This window comes from Coregonus clupeaformis, unplaced genomic scaffold (assembly GCF_020615455.1).
Source record: "Coregonus clupeaformis isolate EN_2021a unplaced genomic scaffold, ASM2061545v1 scaf0434, whole genome shotgun sequence".
Lineage (NCBI taxonomy): Eukaryota > Metazoa > Chordata > Actinopteri > Salmoniformes > Salmonidae > Coregonus > Coregonus clupeaformis.
This window is the reverse complement of record NW_025533889.1, coordinates 210,772-229,576: the sequence shown is the minus strand read 5'-3', so window position 1 is coordinate 229,576 and position 18,805 is coordinate 210,772. Positions and strand designations below refer to the sequence as shown.

Genomic DNA, 18,805 nt, shown 5'->3' with positions numbered 1-18,805 from the left:
GCTCGGCCCATTTCTTCCCCAGTCAACCATGTGGTATGCATTTTTGTGTTTGAAAAGGTGCGGCGTTAAATGAGTGAGAGGGGAAATGGTTGCATATCCCGGAGCCGACCGGGGGTCTGGGAGCAGTGGTATATCCCGGAGCCGACCGGGGGTCTGGGAGCAGGGGTACAGAGAGAGAGCTGTCAATTTTGTGTGGATGAGGGATATACATTTTTAAATATAGTATACAACTAATCTAATTTTCCATTGTCCTATCATGATGGAAAGATCCCTAACCCTATAACCTTGACACCCACCTGAGCGACCTATACACCAAAGAGAAGTTCCCATCTCTTTTTTGGACCTGCTGTGAATATGCAGCCTAAACAGAGAAAAAATACGGTCAGAGACCTACTTGAGCAGCACCGCCCCCTCAAGATTCTGAGCCTGCCTGGCAGGGTTGGTCATACAAAGCCAGAGCCCCCTGATGGGAGAGCATAATAAACAAGGAAATTCTCAAAGCTGCTAATGAGAACCTTGACGACCTTTTACCTAGCCGGTGGGGATTCCGGTGGGGTACGCCCACCCAGGTAGTGGCAGTGCTGGCAACACTGGCTGCAGTAACCCATGGGGAGGGGGTCACACTCGGACAATCAGAGAGGGGGGTTTATCATTGTAGCCCAGGTGGCACAAAATAATCAAAGGTCTGATCGCATGGAGATGCTTGGGAAAATGGTTAAAACAGGGGATCAGAGTGTTTGTGTCTCAGGTGAAGAGGGTGATCTGATCTCCATCACCTAGGACTGGACATAGATTAAGTAGATTAATCAAATCTCACATTGTTATCAATTTCTACTCAATCTGCATGCTTTCTCAGTCAGCTTTAACTGTATCTGCACTCGTAGATCAAGTTATTTCTCGAGTTGGGCTCTGGGATATAACAGCTGTTGAGTATCTGTTTTTATGGTGGACTGTGGAGGGAGGGTTGAGTGTGTTGGAGTATGTGAGTATGTGCGTGTGTGCTTGTCTGACGTCTGTTGTGGGGGGTGGGGATGTTGGGGGGAGGGTATGGGATGGACCGCGGGAATTATTTGCTGGGATAATGATTACTTGTCAAGGAATTAAATGTAATACAATGGCAATCCGGGTTATATGTTAGAATCCTACGCGTGAACTGCCGACATTATTACGCATATTAATTGATAATGATGAAAAATAGGATATGCATAATTAAAAAATAAATAAATAGATATATATATATAGAGGTGAAAGCATTGGAAATGCTTTTGGCGGTTGACCTGCTTTTGTTTTGTGGGTGGCACTATGTGCTGTTTTCGATGGATGGGTCCTGGCCTCTCGGGGCCTTAGGGATACGGAGGGACGTGGGTGGGATGCTGATCACGGCGATGACGGCTCAACTTGGGATGGGAAGGGGCTTTAGCGGGGGAATTAGTGGAGAACAATTGAAGGGCTACTCCGTAGCAATGCAAATATCACGGTACAGCTATATGGACACTCAATCATTACGCTATTTTTTTATTGGTAAATTTACAAACATATATAATGATAAATAGACTTGAAACTTGTATCTCATTATGGTGTATGGTGAAATAAGTATAGCCAGTTATAATTGTAATGGCTTAGCTGATAATAACAAAAGAAGAACAATATTTACATGGCTCAAAGAGAAGGAATATAATATCTATTGTATACAGGAAACTCATTCAACAATTCGAGATGAAGTAGCGTGGAAAAAAGAATGGGGGGGGGAAATATACTTCTCCCATGGGCAAAGAAATTCAAAAGGGGTGATGATATTAATTAATAGTAATTTCGATCCAAATGTGCAAATTGTACAAATAGATACACAAGGTAGATGGATTATTTTAAATATGTTATTGGACCATAAACAGATATGGCTCATTAACCTTTATGGACCAAATAATGATGATCCACAATTCTTTGACAATATATATAATAAATTATCAAGCCTGCAAGCAACTCAAGACAATATTATTATGGTGGGGGATTATAATACTGTTTTAAATAGCTCAATGGACCGTAAAGGAAATCACACCACAAACAATCACCCACATGCTCTTAAGGAAATTGTGAATGTCATGGATACATTAGAACTAGTAGATATATGGAGGCTTAAATATACTGATCTAGTGAGATATACATGGCGGAGACTGAATCAAGCTAGTCGTCTTGACTTCTTTCTTATCTCATTCTCGTTGGCACCAAAAGTAAAAAAAGTGTTGATAGGGGACAGAATGCGGTCAGACCATCATGTAATAGGCATATATATTACTCTTACTGAATTTCCACGTGGGCGAGGATATTGGAAATTTAATCAAAGCCTATTGGATGATAATTTATTTATAATTAGAACAAAGGAATTTATAACTGATTTTTTTCCAACATAACATAGGTACAGCGAATCCCCTTATTGTATGGGACACCTTTAAATGTGCCTTTAGAGGCCATGCAATTCAGTACTCATCTCGAAAACAAAAGCAATTTAGGTCAAAAGAGTTTATACTAAGAAAGGAAATAGAAAGTCTAACAGAACAGATAGATGGCAATAAAAACTGTAACATAGAGGCTCAGAATAAATTAGAGGAAAAACAAAAAGAAATGGAGAAATTTATTCAAGAAAGATCAAGTGTAACATATTATAAAAATAAAGCAAACTGGATGGAATATGGGGAAAAATGCACAAAATTCTTTTAATCTTCAACATAGGAATGCTACCAAAAAGAACTTAATGAAACTGGTTACAATTGACGGAGTCACCCATGATTCACCAAATGACATTTTGAAGGAAGAAACAAAGTACTTTAAGCATATGTTTTCTTTTCAGTCGCCTCCATCTCCTCTAACTGAAGCTAATTGTAGAGATTTTTTTCTATTGATAATGTCAAATTAACAGCCACACAGAAAGACTCATGTGAAGGTGAAATTACAGAGGAGGAACTTCTGGATGCAATTAAAGACTTTAAGTCTGGGGAAAATCCAGGGTTGGATGGCATACCAGTCGAGGTATACCAAACCTTTTTTGATATACTAAGAGGACCGTTATTAGCATGTTTTAACCACTCCTATGTAAATGGTAGATTATCTGACACTCAAGAAGAAGGACTGATCTCATTATTACTGAAACAGGATACAAGTGGAAAATATAAAGATCCAGTCCATTTACAAAATTGGAGGCCCCTTACACTTCAGTGTTGTGATGCAAAAATCCTAGCAAAATGTATAGCGCATAGAATTAAAAAGGTATTGCCGGATATTATTCATTCTAATCAGACAGGTTTTTTACATGGAAGATACATTGGAGATAATATAAGGCAAGTATTGGAAACATTAGAACACTATGGAAAATATGGGAAACCAGGCCTGCTATTCATAGCAGACTTCGAAAAAGGCATTTGATAAAGTTCGACTGGGGTTTATATATAAATGCCTGGAGCATTTCAATTTTGGAGAATCTCTTATAAAATGGGTCAAAATCATGTATAGTAACCCTAGGTGTAAAATAGTAAATAATGGCTATTTCTCAGAAAGTTTTAAACTGTCAAGAGGAGTGAAACAAGGTTGTCCACTATCGGCATATCTATTTATTGTGGCCATCGAGATGTTAGCGATTAAAATCAGATCTAATAATAATATCAGAGGATTAGAAATAAAGACCTTAAAAACAAAGGTGGCATTGTACGCTGATGATTCATGTTTTTTTTTAATCCACAACTAGAATCCCTCCACAGCCTCATAGAGGATCTAGATACATTTTCTAACCTCTCTGGATTACAACCAAATTATGACAAATGTACTATATTACGTATTGGATCACTAAAAAATACAATTTTTACATTACCATGTAGTTTACCAATAAAATGGTCTGATGGTGATGTGTATATACTAGGAATACATATCCCAAAGGAAATAAATGATCTCACTTCAATAAATTTTAATAGAAAATTAGCAAAAATAGATAAGATCTTACTACCATGGAAAGGAAAATACCTGTCAATTTGTGGAAAAATCACCCTGATTAACTCATTAGTATTATCACAGTTTACCTATTTGCTTATGGTCTTGCCTACGCCTAGCGAACAGTTTTTTAAATTATATGAGAAAAAAAATATTCAATTTTATTTGGAACGGCAAGCCAGACAAAATTAAAAGAGCATATTTATATAATGAATATGAATTCGGAGAACAGAAATTATTAAATATTAAAGCATTAGACCTATCACTAAAAGCTTCAGTCTTACAAAAGTTATACTTAAATCCGAACTGGTTCTCAAGCAAATTAGTAAGATTGTCTCACCCAATGTTCAAGAAAGGCCTTTTTCCCTTTATTCAGATTACAACCTCACACTTTCAGTTATTTGAAAAGGAAATAATCTCCCAAATGTCACTATTTCTAAAACAAGCCATAGAAAGTTGGTTGCAATTTCAATTTAATCCTCCAGAAACGACAGAACAAATAATGCAACAAATATTGTGGTTAAATTCAAATATACTAATTGACAAAAAACCTTTATTTTTGACAGAATGTTTAAAAAAGGTATAATCTTTGTAAATGATATCATCGGTAGGACTGGTGGAGTTATGACGCACATGCAGCTAACAAAAACATATGGAAATGTCTGCTCTACCCAAAATTACAACCAAATAATGGCAGCATTACCGCAAAAATGGAAGAGGAAAGTGGAGGGGGGAGAAAGTAAGGAACTTGTCTGTCGGCCTTGCATTAAAGAACATAATTGGTTAAGGAAAACTGTGATAAATAAAAAAATATATCAGTTTCACTTAAGGACCAAAGGATTGACAGCCGTCCCATATAGATTGCAAAATAGTTGGGAAGAGATCTTTGATGTACCGATCCCATGGCATAGTGTTTATGAACTGACACGCAAAACGACACGGATTCAAAAATTAGAATCTTTCAATTTAAATTATTATATAAAATCCTTGCTACCAATAGAATGTTATTTATATGGGGGATACAATCTTCCCAGCTCTGCAGATTTTGCTGTGAAGAGACGGAATCATTGGACCATTTGTTTTGGTTCTGTCCATTTGTAGCTTGTTTTTGGACACTGGTCCAGGAATGGCTAAAGGATTGCAATATTTACCTGGAACTAACCTTGCAGATAGCATTACTGGGTGATCTGAAAAGTCATAGTCAATCAATCAATAATATAATAATACTTTTAGCAAAGCTGTTTATTTTTAACTCTCAATCTGTAGAAGCAATGAGAATAGAAAGGTTCAGAATTATTGTAAAACATCACAGTACGGTTGAAATATATATGGCAAATAGAAATCCGATATGGATGGTGTTAAGAGATAGATGGGAGGTATTGAATAGAGCTGAAGGATGGGACTAATAACAAATAACAACAAATAATAACAAAGATAGCTAATAATGTAAAGCATACTGTGTCCATAATAAGTATATAGGCTGTATGTTGGGAGCTTTTGGGAAAGAGCACAGTTAGAAAGATATGGCATATAGAAGCAAACCGGATGGACATCATGAAAACGATCGGAGAGGTTGAGAGTAGAAGTAGTTCAGGAGCAAAAAATAAATAAATAATAATAATAATAATAATGATATATATGTATGTATGTATATGTATATATATATGTATATATATAATAGAATTATTGTAAAATTAACTGTGTCCATAAGGTGTAGATAGTAAGTATAGACCGGAAGTAGAGACCTGGGCATTGTTGTTCACTAATTTACTCCAAGTAGGGAAAGGATGGTGGGGTTGAAAAGTAATAAAGGGGAGTATATATAAAAAAAAAAAAAAAAAAAAAAAAAATGGGGGATTGGAAGTGATGCAGACAATTACATTGATAGAAGATACAATCTATCTGCAATATTAAGCTGATCCATTCCCAAAAAAAAAAAAAAAAAAAAAAGAAAAAAAAAAAAGAAAGACATAGGATTATGTATCACAGCCATATACCTGAAGCAGGGATAAAGGCGCAACACATTGACTATAGGAGTTGCTTTCGGACAATATCCCTTCAAGACTGATGTGCAATTGCTTGAGGTACTGTGGCACCAACCCCAGGAAAATCCCTCTCCTTTGAAACTGCTTGGTGAAAGTCAGATGCAGTTAATGATTGTGGCAAACGCAGCGTGAGCGTGAGGCTTTGACTCGCCACCAAACAGTTCAAATGGGCCCGCTCTCCACAAAGTGTTTATGTTAATCTGTTTGGCTGTTGTTTGTACAGCCCTCTCCTCACAAAGCAGCAACACATACACGAACACACATACAGACGCACGCACACACACGCCACATGACCATGTTTATTTACAAAAGTGCAGGGGAAATAGGCAAGAGTGTTCACTTAAACTAACTAAACATAATCCATCACACACATCGAGCCACACCAGGCTCAACACATACAAGGCTTCAACATACTGAGCTAACACATCCAAACACACATACACCAGCAGTCAAACACAAACTAACAAAGACGCTGATATTATATTAAAGGCCCAGTGAAGTCAAAAACATGATTTTCCTGTACTATGAGGTTGGAATAATACTGTGAAATTGTGCAAATGATGATAATGCTATTTTAGTGTAAGAGCTGTTTCAAAAGACCGCCTAAAATTTCTGCCTGTTTTGGTGGGATGGAGTTTTGGCCTGCCTGGTGACATCACCAGGCGGTAAATTAGTTAATAGACCAATAAGAAAGAGAGTTCCAAACCTCTCTGCCAATAACAGCTCGTTTTCCCCTCACCACACCCAGACAGTCCTAGCGAAAATCTTGCTTGAGAAATAGTTTTTCGCTAAGAAGCTATTTTTGTTTGTTTTTGACCATTTTAATTTAAAACAATCTCAGTAAGGTACTTAATTGTTACCCAGAAATTATTTGATATTGAGATAAAAAACGGCTGCATTGGACACATGCACATACATGCTTGAATGCACACAAGCACACAAGTAAACAAACAAACACGGGGACACACACATGCACACAATACACACCATTCAATCTCAATACAAGCAGTGCTAATCATAAATGTCCATTTGTCTTTTAAGATCTATGTAAGTCTGACACTCTCTGCTTCCCATAATAAAAGTGACATCCTTCCTGCAGACAGTTTAAAAAGCTGATTAGAAGTCATTCTGTAACTCAAACACTTGGCACACACACACTGGGCCTTTCTTATTATATGGCCCCTCTGCAAACTCTCACCAGAAGAATGTCTCTACACAGCACTAGGATAGCTAGCTCACCTTAGGAGAGTGATATTATGAAGAACAAAAAACTGCACAAAAGCAAAATAACAAATCAAAATGAAATTGTATTTGTCACAAGCTTCGTAAACAACAGGTGTAGACTAACAGTGAAATGCTTACTTACGGGCCCTTCCCAACAATGCAGAGAGAAAAAAATAAATACACATTGAGTAGTGATAACTTGGCTATATACACGGGCTACCAGTACAGAGTCGATGTGAAGGGGCACGTGGTAATTGAGGTACATATGTACATTGCATTCGGAAAGTATTCAGACCCCTTGACTTCTTCCACATTTTGTTATGTTACAGCCTTATTTTAAAATGGATCAAATTGTTTTTTTTCTCTCTCTCATCAATCTACACACAATATCCCATAATGACAATGCAAAAACTGTTTTTTAGAATTTTTTGCTAATTTATTAAAAATAAAATACTGAAATATCACATTTACAAGTATTCAGACCCTTTACTCAGTACTTTGTTGAAGCACCTTTGGCAGCGATTACAGCCTCGAGTCTTCTTGGGTATGATGCTACAAGCTTGGCACACCTGTATTTGGGGAGTTTCTCCCATTCTTCTCTGCAGATCCTCTCAAGCTCTGTCAGGTTGGATGGGGAGCATCGCAGCAGTTATTTTAAGGTCTCTCTAGAGATGTTCGATAGGGTTCAAATCCGGGCCACTCAAGGACATTCAGAGACTTGTCCTGAAGCCACTCCTGCGTTGTCTTGGCTGTGTGCTTAGGGTTGGTGAACCTTCGCCCCAGTCTGAGTTCCTGAGTGCTCTGGAGCAGGTTTTCATCAAGGATCTCTCTGTACTTTGCTCCGTTCAGCTGTACTTTACACCTGACTAGTCTCCCAGTCCCTGCAGCTGAAAAACATCCCCACAGCATGATGCTGCCACCACCATGCTTCACCGTAGGGATGGTGCCAGGTTTCCTCCAGACATTTCCTTTGGCATTCAGGCCAAAGAGTGACCATCTGGTTCTTGGTCACCTCCCTGACCAAGCCCCTTCTCCCCCGATTGCTCAGTTTGGCAGGAAGGCCAGCTTTAGGAAGAGTCTTGGTGGTTCCAAACTTCTTCCATTTAAGAATGATGGAGGCCACTGTGTTCTTGGGGACCTTCAATGCTGCAGACATATTTTGGTACACTTCCCCAGATCTGTGCCTCGACACAATCCTGTCTCGGAGCTCTACGGACAATTCCTTTGACCTCATAGCTTGGTTTCTGCTCTGACATGCACTGTCAGCTGTGGGACCTTGTATAGACAGGTGTGTGCCTTTCCAAATCATGTCCAATCAATTGAATTTAGCACAGGTGGACTCCAATCAAGTTGTAGAAACATCTCAAGGATAAGCAATGGAAACAGGATGCACCTGAGCTCAATTTCGAGTCTCATAGCAAAGGGTCTGAATACTTATGTAAATAAGGTATTTCTGTTTTTAAAAAACTGTTTTAGCTTTGTCAATATGGGGTATTGTGTGTAGATTGATGAGAAGAAAAATGTATTTAATCAATTTTAGAATAAGGCTGTAACGTAACAAAATATGGAAAAAGGGAAGGGGTCTGAATACTTTCCGAATGCACTGTACATATAGAGTAGGTAGCGATAAAGACAACAGGATAGATAATAAACAGCAGCAGCATTGTATGTCATGAGTCAAAAGTTAGTGCAAAAAGGGTCAATGCAGATAGTCCAAGTAGCTATTGGTTAACTAACTTACTGTTTAGCAGTCTTATGGCTTGGGGGTAGAAGCTGTTCAGGGTCCTGTTGGTTCCAGACTTATTCATCAGCATCATAGCTTGTCACAGATCAGTAACATGGACATTGTTCTATCACGTTCATGTTACATTAATTTACCTCAGTAGAGTTGTGTTACTGCACTTAAAAAGCGTTTAACTATACCAAACTACAGTGTATATCTAACTGTAAGTCGCTCTGGATAAGAGCATCTGCTAAAAGACTAAAATGTAAATGTATATCAATGAGGCTTTATGAGTGAATAACACTGAAGCACTCCAAATCTAAAGTGATTCAAACCTGCCATAATGCATTTTATTTTAACCATGTAAAGTTTGAGGTTCAGAACCTGTTCGAAGTGTAATGTACTGACGTGTTACCGAAAGGCTAGCTAATAAGTGATCCTTTGAACCTACATTACCAAATAAAGGCAGAATCAACATGTAGTCTCTATTTACGCTGGTACAACAGGTACAGTGGGGGGAAAAAGTATTTAGTCAGCCACCAATTGTGCAAGTTCTCCCACTTAAAAAGATGAGAGGCCTGTAATTTTCATCATAGGTACACATCAACTATGACAGACAAAATAAGAAGAAAAAATCCAGAAAATCACATTGTAGGATTTTTTATGAATTTATTTGCAAATTATGGTGGAAAATAAGTATTTGGTCAATAACAAAAGTTTCTCAATACTTTGTTATATACCCTTTGTTGGCAATGACACAGGTCAAACGTTTTCTGTAAGTCTTCACAAGGTTTTCACACACTGTTGCTGGTATTTTGGCCCATTCCTCCATGCAGATCTCCTCTAGAGCAGTGATGTTTTGGGGCTGTCGCTGGGCAACACAGACTTTCAACTCCCTCCAAAGATTTTCTATGGGGTTGAGATCTGGAGACTGGCTGGGCCACTCCAGGACCTTGAAATGCTTCTTACGAAGCCACTACTTCGTTGCCCGGGCGGTGTGTTTGGGATCATTGTCATGCTGAAAGACCCAGCCACGTTTCATCTTCAATGCCCTTGCTGATGGAAGGAGGTTTTCACTCAAAATCTCACGATACATGGCCCCATTCATTCTTTCCTTTACACTGATCAGTCGTCCTGGTCCCTTTGCAGAAAAACAGCCCCAAAGCATGATGTTTCCACCCCCATGCTTCACAGTAGGTATGGTGTTCTTTGGATGCAACTCAGCATTCTTTGTCCTCCAAACACGACCGAGTTGAGTTTTTACCAAAAAGTTCTATTTTGGTTTCATCTGACCATATGACATTCTCCCAATCCTCTTCTGGATCATCCAAATGCACTCTTCAGACGGGCCTGGACATGTACTGGCTTAAGCAGGGGGACACGTCTGGCACTGCAGGATTTGAGTCCCTGGCGGCGTAGTGTGTTACTGATGGTAGGCTTTGTTACTTTGGTCCCAGCTCTCTGCAGGTCATTCACTAGGTCCCCCCTGTGGTTCTGGGATTTTTGCTCACCGTTCTTGTGATCATTTTGACCCCACGGGGTGAGATCTTGCGTGGAGCCCCAGATCGAGGGAGATTATCAGTGGTCTTGTATATCTTCCATTTCCTAATAATTGCTCCCACAGTTGATTTCTTCAAACCAAGCTGCTTACCTATTGCAGATTCAGTCTTCCCAGCCTGGTGCAGGTCTACAATTTTGTTTCTGGTGTCCTTTGACAGCTCTTTGGTCTTGGCCATAGTGGAGTTTGGAGTGTGACTGTTTGAGGTTGTGGACAGGTGTCTTTTATACTGATAACAAGTTCAAACAGGTGCCATTAATACAGGTAATGAGTGGAGGACAGAGGAGCCTCTTAAAGAAGAAGTTACAGGTCTGTGAGAGCCAGAAACCTTGCTTGTTTGTAGGTGACCAAATACTTATTTTCCACCATAATTTGCAAATAAATTCATTACAAATCCTACAAATGTGATTTTCTGGATTTTTTTCTCTCAATTTGTCTGTCATAGTTGACGTGTACCTATGATGAAAATTACAGGCCTCTCATCTTTTTAAGTGGGAGAACTTGCACAATTGGTGGCTGACTAAATACTTTTTTTCCCCACTGTAGATGTTTTCCACTCACTGTGCTAGCTCCTTAACGGCTGACCTCTCTTAAATCACTTTGAAATGTTTGCCCAACAACGTCTCATAAATTGGAAATATAGTGATTTTCTGTGAGTACAAAATATCAATGTCTAATGCGTTGAGTGTAATTTAGATAGTGTAGTAAATTGTACTACACAATGTACACTGTACTGTTCTATTCGACAATGTACATTTCAAAAGTTAACAATGTAAATCAAATGCCACATATAATTTAATACAAACTCTCCCAGTGATATGACTAAAATTATGGGAGGAATAGGCTGCTCTGAATGAGGATTGCACTTCTATACTGAACAAAAATATAAACACAACATGTAAAATGTTGGTCCCATGTTTCATGAGCTGAAATAAAAGATCCCAGAAATGTTCCATACACACAAAAAGCATATTTCGCTCAAACTTTTAGCACAAATTTGTTTACATCCCTGTTAGTGAGCATTTCTCCTTTGCCAAGATAATCCCTCCACCTGACAGGTGTGGCATATCAAGAAGCTGATTAAACAGCATGATCCTTACACAGGTGCACCTTGTGCTGGGGACAATAAAAGGACACTCTAAAATGTGCAGTTTTGTCACACAACACAATACCACAGGTGTCTCATGTTTTGAGGGAGCGTGCAATTGGCATACTGACCGCAGGAATGTCCACCAGAGCTTTTGCCAGAGAATGTAATGTTAATTTCTCTACCATAAGCTGCCTCCAATGTCATTTTAGAGAGTTTGGCAGAACGTCCAACCGGCCTCACAACCGTAGACCATGTGTAACCACGCCAGCCCAGGACCTCTACATCCGGCTTCTTCACCTGCAGGATCGTCTGAAGGGGTGCTGAGGAGTATTTCTGTCTGTAATAAAGCCCTTTTGTGGGGAAAAACTCATTCTGATTGGCTGGGCCTGGCTCCTCAGTAGGTGGGCCTGGCTCCCAAGTGGGTGGGCCTATGCCCTCCCAGGCCCACCCATGGCTGCGCCCTTGCCCAAGTCATGTGAAATCCATAGATAAGGGCCTAACAATTTTATTTCAGTTGACTGATTTCCTCATATGAACTGTAACTCAGTAACATCTTTGAAATTGTTGCATGTTGCGTTTATATTTTTGTTCAGTATATAAATGAGCAGAATGTTCTATATTCAAGTACAGCTATAACACTTTGCATTGTAAAGTTGTTACTTGTTTCAGTGGTGTAAAGTACTATTTATATTTTTGACTACTTTTACTTTTACTTCACTACATTCCTAAAGAAAAGTATGTACTTTTTACTCCTTACATTTTCCCTGAAACCCAAAAGTACTCGTTACATTTTGAATGTTTAGCAGGACTGGAAAATGGTCCAATGCACGCACTTATCAAGAGAACCTCCTTGGTCATCCCTACTGCCTCTGATCTGGCGGACTCACTAAGCACAAATGCTTTGTTTGTAAATTATGTCTGAGTGTTGGAGTGTGCCCCTGCCTATCCGTAAATTTAAAAAAGAAAAAAGAAAATGATGCCATCTGGTTTGCTTAAAATAAGGGATTTGAAATGATTTATACTTTTATATTTTGATGCTTAAGTATATTTTTGCAATTACATTTACTTTTGATACTTAAGTATCTTTAAAACCAAATACTTTTAGACTTTTACTCAAGTAGTATTTTACTGGGTGACTTTCACTTTTACTTGAGTCATTTTCTATTAAGTTATCTTTACTTTTACTCAAGTATGACAATTGGTACTTTTTCCACCACTGCTAAATATTAACCAACCAGCATTCCTGTCATATCACAAGGACAAGACAGCATAGGTGATGCTACTCTCACGATGCCATCCTTCTAAGTCTAGGCTATAATGTTTTCTCCTCTCCAACCGTTACCATACTTGATAAAGGTTTGCACATGTTTTTTTATTTATTTAAGCTTTATTTAACTAGGCAAGTCATTTAAGAACGAATTCTTATTTACAATGACGGCCTACACCGGCCAATCCCTATGGGACTCCCAATCACGGTCGGTTGTGATACAGCCTGGAATCGAACCAGGGGGTCTGTAGTGACGCCTCAAGCACTAAGATGCAGTGCCTTAGACCGCTGCGCCACTCGGGAGCCCATGAAGGACAAGTCAGAATTCATGTGCTGCTAAATTATGAGGCTATTAGTTTAACCCCTGCCTTTGAACGATGCTGTGTACATGACATCATCTAAATCCCATTTTATAAAAGCAAGCAACACATATAGTTTAAACATACATACACCAATCATAAAGACAGCTTAGTATAATACACAAACCATGTGCCACGGTAAAGGGAATGGCAAAACTATCCCCCAACAGACACACACACTAGGGTCACTGTGTTCCTGGAAGGCTCTAGTCCACAGGAGAGCTATAGCACACTGGAGACATACAATAACTTAAGAGAGTAGACAGGGCTATGCTAAACAAGCATTTCTGTATAGGGCAATGAGGGCTTGCTAACAGGAAAATGCTGTATCAGCTTGTTCAGTTTGTACAGTCCATCATGGATGAGACTAGTCCATCATGGATGAGACTAATGCAGCATCATGAGAGACTGTCCCATGACATAGCCTAGGTGACAAGGTTGAAAAAGATGCAAGCACACACGCAGGCAATGCATGCAGCACGCACACACACATGAGATTGGGAAGAGGGGGGTGAGAGAAGGCAAACATTTGGAAGAGTTTAAATGGGGGCCAATGAGTATCAATGAGGGGCAAAAAGGAGTGGGGAGATGAGAAAGAGATGGGGATGGGGGAAGGATATGTTATCTTTCTACCAACCACTCCACAGCCCAGCAACAGTGGGTCTCCTGCAGGAATTTTCCATGGAGCAAGTGGCAGAGCAGAGCCCAGGGCAGCATACAGTAGTATATGTACAATGCCTGCTCGCTGGTTTAAATAGTGCACTGTGGGCCCTGCCAGGCCTCTGTCTCTCCCCCCACCACCCCCTCCCTCAACCCCACCCATCTCCCCCTTGCTCCGGCTCACTCCACTCCACAGCCCATCCTCTCCCCCTTGCACATTTTAGTGCGGGTTCCAGTGCCGTTGTGCCCCGCAGTGCTGCCTCTGAGGACTTCCTGGCGCCCTACCAAATAAGGTTGATACCCTTGTGTGTTTGTGTGTCTGTGTGCATTTTTCGCTGGCAAAGACATTCTCACGTCGACACTGGATTACACACACAGTCGACTGTTTAAAAAATGTATAGTCTTTGGCTGTGCACTATGGGACTAACAACTGGTGGTTTGACTCCCTCTCCCTCTCGCTCTCTTTCTCTCTCACTTTCTCTCTCCCGTCTCTCTCTTTGTCATCTTTCCTCCCAGGAGCTAAAGAGTGGAGCAATTTATGAAGTGAAGATTAAATAGGATAAATAAATAAAATAATCTGGCCTTTTTCTCTGGATGTTGACTCAGGATTATTTATACCCTGTAAATGCCTTCCTGACTGCACTTGGCACATTGCCTGATCTATTCATATTTAGGGTATTTATACAACGGGCAGGGCCAAGCATAATATTTAAAGCAAAATATACCTTGGGGCATATAAAATATCTCCTAATTAATTTTTCCTCCATGCCGTGTACTCACATTTGATCTGGAGGATAAAAAATTATTACAGAATAAATGGCACAATATCAGTGTTTAATATTATTATTGTGTTTAGACAACCATGACTTTGAAAATATGAATGTGTATGTAAAAATGTAGATAATTGTAGTGACTCTGGGAGCCCAGTCTCAGACTCCTATTAATCCAATCCAATTTGGGAGTGGTCACACAAAACACACACCACTTTCTCAATATCACCCCCTGCCTCCTGAGATGAAAGGAACAAAACTATTCTGACAATATTTTAGATTTTCCTGCTTTTGGTGCTTTTGACATGTAAACAATTAAGTACTTGAAGTGTAAGTGTATTATACATTTTTATAGGGTTTATAGCAGTCAGGGAAAACAGGAATTCAGAGGCCGCCCACTGAGAATTTTAGGTTATCACTGGTATAATCCACTCTTTCAATGTGATATAAATACTCATAGGTCTCTCTACGTGTTAATAAGTCCTTTGCCATCGGGGTAAGTATTGGATCAGTGTTTCATTGTAGTTGCTTCTACTACCTCATAACTATGCAATAATACATTCTGAAGGCGGCGCCGGGAGACAGCCTAGGAGGAAATATATCCCCCTATCTCACGAGAAGTTAATGTCAGGCAACTTATTTTATTTTTTTCGATGACCGCTCTAGCAGCACAGGCCGACCTGCAGGGTTCGCATTATCGTTGTTTTACCTGCCTGGATGCAACAGTGCCAGGAATAGTTTCTATAGTTTCCCCAAAATAATCATAAACACACATGATGACTTACATAAAGGGAATGGCGATCTCTGAATACTTTGCAGATAATACTACCCTCTGGGCAAAAACTGGTTGAATCAACGTTGTTTCCACGTCATTTCAACCCCAAAACTCAAAGTGGAAAACTGATTCGATTCGCAAAAAGTCACCCAACTTTTAACCTAAATCCAATGACATGGTGACATGTTTTGCTGATTTCACTTTAGTAAGACAACTCAACCAAATGTAGATCAAAACTATACGTTGAACTGACTTCTGTGTCCAGTGGGTAATTACTGGTTATTGGACTTTTTCAATTATGCGTTTAACCGTTATACGCGTGCGCTCTTGCACGCATTCAGGCGCGCGCGCACACACACAAACACACACACACACTTACTCTCAGAGGGGTAGGGGGGTTGCATGTCGATTTTGTGAACCTCCTTTGCATAGTACTCCTCCTCGCTTCGTTGGCGCTCACACGTCGCCGCCCGTTCGTTGGCTTTCTCCTGCAACAGGTCCCTCGTGCTGTTATAGATGGCGATGATATCCCGGGACACCTCCTCGGGCTCTGGGTATGTCTCCGGGGGGCTCGTGAGCTTCAGCTTGCTCAGTATCTGTCCCCGGATGGCTTCTATGCGCTTTTTCATAAACTGATCCATGTCCAGCGTACTGCATGTAGACAAACTGACGGCCACAGTGGCTAAATCCAAGGTCAGGAGAAGACTTAAAACGCAGTAGTTCATTGTGAACTCTAAAAGTAGACTACAGCAGCGTCTTGAAATCTTGACAAAAAAAATATAAACCGGCCTTGGAAAGGGAATTTAAATAACGGAAACGGAATATATAAAAAAAAAGTTTAAAAACGCCAAAATATAGGATTTTTTTTGGGACAACTATATATAGGCCTATACACGTAACTACTTGTAGCCTAAATATTGGGAAACGTGGTAGTTTTGTGATCCCAGTTTCAGCACAGTATTTCAAATTGTACCTGGAAATCCATTCAACAACCATGAGGGTGAAATAATCTGTAAAATCCGTTATATGGGCAGCGGAGAGCAGACAGCAGCAGTAGGCTATGTATGATATTACCAATCACTTCCCAATAAACGCATAATAAAAGCGCGTAAAGTTACAATTGTCCAAACGAAAAAGACCGAATTGTGGCCATTAAATAACAATCAAAGTTTAATACAAAAATCTTGAAGCAAAACAAACTACAACCAGCTAGCTCGCTATCTCCAGTTGTACAGAACAGACGTAGCCTGTGGGTTAGCGCACACCTCCACCGCATCAGAGCGCTGCGAGCTCTCCAACTGTGGCCAGTACCACGCTCAGCACAAGTCCGTCTTTGATTTCTCTATCTCAAAATCAACGTGGGCTTCGCTGAGCAGTTGCATCGCCGTTCTTGACAGAAGAACATACCACAGTAAAAACAACTACCCGTCCTGGTACTCGCAAGGTGTCGTCTCGAGGATATATAACCTATTAAAGTTGTAATAACGCATGTGTTGGGTCAATATAAATGGAGAAAATACGGCATTTAAAAAATCAAAAGTATGGCAAGTACGTTGAAGTATAAAGATAATCGGTATTTCCTTTTAATACAATGGTAGACCGTTGACGCGTTCCTCCATCCCTTCTTGCTGAAAATTGGTCCACAGAACTGGTGTTGCCAGTGGCACAACAGCATGCGGCTGGTTGAAGAGGGAGATTTATAAGACTTACTTAACCACGTGCTCCCCCTCCTTCAAATTGATGTTGTCGGTGTCACTTTCAGACTGGGGGACTCCTTCAACTTCAGGTTACGAGACGATTTATTGTAATGAGTGTTTAGTGTGCCCATCCGGACAGTGCAGCGGGTAATGTCCCTGCGCTCAACCACGGGGTCCTAACGCCAGATGTATAATTTGACGTCCACTAGCTCAATAACCATATCCACAAGTCCGGTGTAAAATGTACGCTTCTTTTGGTACCGCATTACGCAATGGATATAGTAGACCAGAAATATTTAAGATTCGAGTTGGGATGGTTCTAAAGAAACATCTTGCAGACGAAAACTCCGAAATTACAAGAACATAAAATTGAGCTTCCTGAGAAATTATATGAACTGGATAAATAAGTTATATAGGATGATTTGATTTGTGGGCTCTGAGTAAGCCTTTTCTTTTCTCAATCCCCCTCAATAACATGACAGAAGTTGGCAAGAATACTGCTTCCCAGAGGTTTGAATAACTTAAATAGAACCAACATCACTACTACAAGTGAAGGTGTTCTTTTATATGCCCATTATTTTTTAAACCCTTTATCCAGCTCTTAAATGGGGTGTGTTTAGAATGGTTCACCCCTGGGTCTTTGTTAGGGAGTGGTACACTACAGCTCTCTTGTCATCCCTGCACCTGTCTTAGGGGGACTGTACCATGTCAGCCATGAGAGTCTATGGACATTACCGCATCCACTCTATTTTTCTATTTTCCTGTATTCTCATAATGTGCCAGGTTGGTTGATTTACATTTACACTCCCAAGAAAATCCCACTGTTTTCATCCTTTGCCAAGGCTTTTTTCCTCTGCTAAAACCTCCCTCTCTCACCCTGCCCCCCACACCTCCACCCAAACCAAAGCCTGCAATTCATCAGCTGTGACAGGCTCTCAGAAACTCTCTCAAGAGCCCGGCCTTACTGGTGTAAACCAGATGTTGTCACTAAATCAGTACCCACACAGACATCTGAGGCCAACAAGAGGTGTGAGTGTGTGTGTGTGAGGTGCATGGGGAGTAGAGGTAGATATCTCACACAGGGAGGGCAGTTCCTGCATGTCCTCTCCAACACCTGCTCACTGTGTTGAACACACCATGACCTCAGTCAGTGTATACAATACAGTAACACAGACAGAACAACATTATTACTTTAAGGCCTCTAAACATATGTAGTGAGTGACCCTGTCATATTTAATCCCCTTCTGCACCTGAAGATACCCCTATATCATTCATTTACACCCAGTGAACCTGTATTAGTAACCCCATCTCTACAATCCCTGTACACCGGCTCAGGAAAACCCTTGACCTCTCCAGGGTTGTGTTCATTTGGGCACACTGACAAAACAGCTGAAAACAAGTCTTATTGGGCAAATTCAGGTAGTACCTCCCTGATTACCTAAATTGTCTTCTATTCTGTGCCTAATGAACATGGCTCAAGTTAGAGCCGCAAAAGGACAGCTGGACCTAATAGAGAGGGACAGAGGACAGAGGGGGAAATACCGTATAGACTGACGAGGATGAGATGACATTGCAGGCTGGTTCTCTAGCAGTGTGTCAACAGGGCCGGGAGAGGCCTGGCATTCCACAGTGGCAGGTCCCAGTGTTGCCATGATGAATGAG

The 18,805-nt window shown here is 40.3% G+C and overlaps 1 protein-coding gene across 1 annotated transcript in view; it reads right to left on the bottom strand.

Moving 5' to 3' along the window:
* Nucleotides 1-17,241, bottom strand: part of LOC121543497 (transforming growth factor beta-2 proprotein) — a 56,250-nt gene extending 39,009 nt beyond the window's left edge. Inside the window, exon 1 of the mRNA XM_041853387.2 lies at nucleotides 15,826-17,241. Coding sequence (XP_041709321.2) covers nucleotides 15,826-16,171 — 346 coding nt within the window. The 5' untranslated portion in view covers nucleotides 16,172-17,241. The remainder of the gene's footprint in view (nucleotides 1-15,825) is intronic.
* Nucleotides 17,242-18,805: the final 1,564 nt, after the last annotated feature.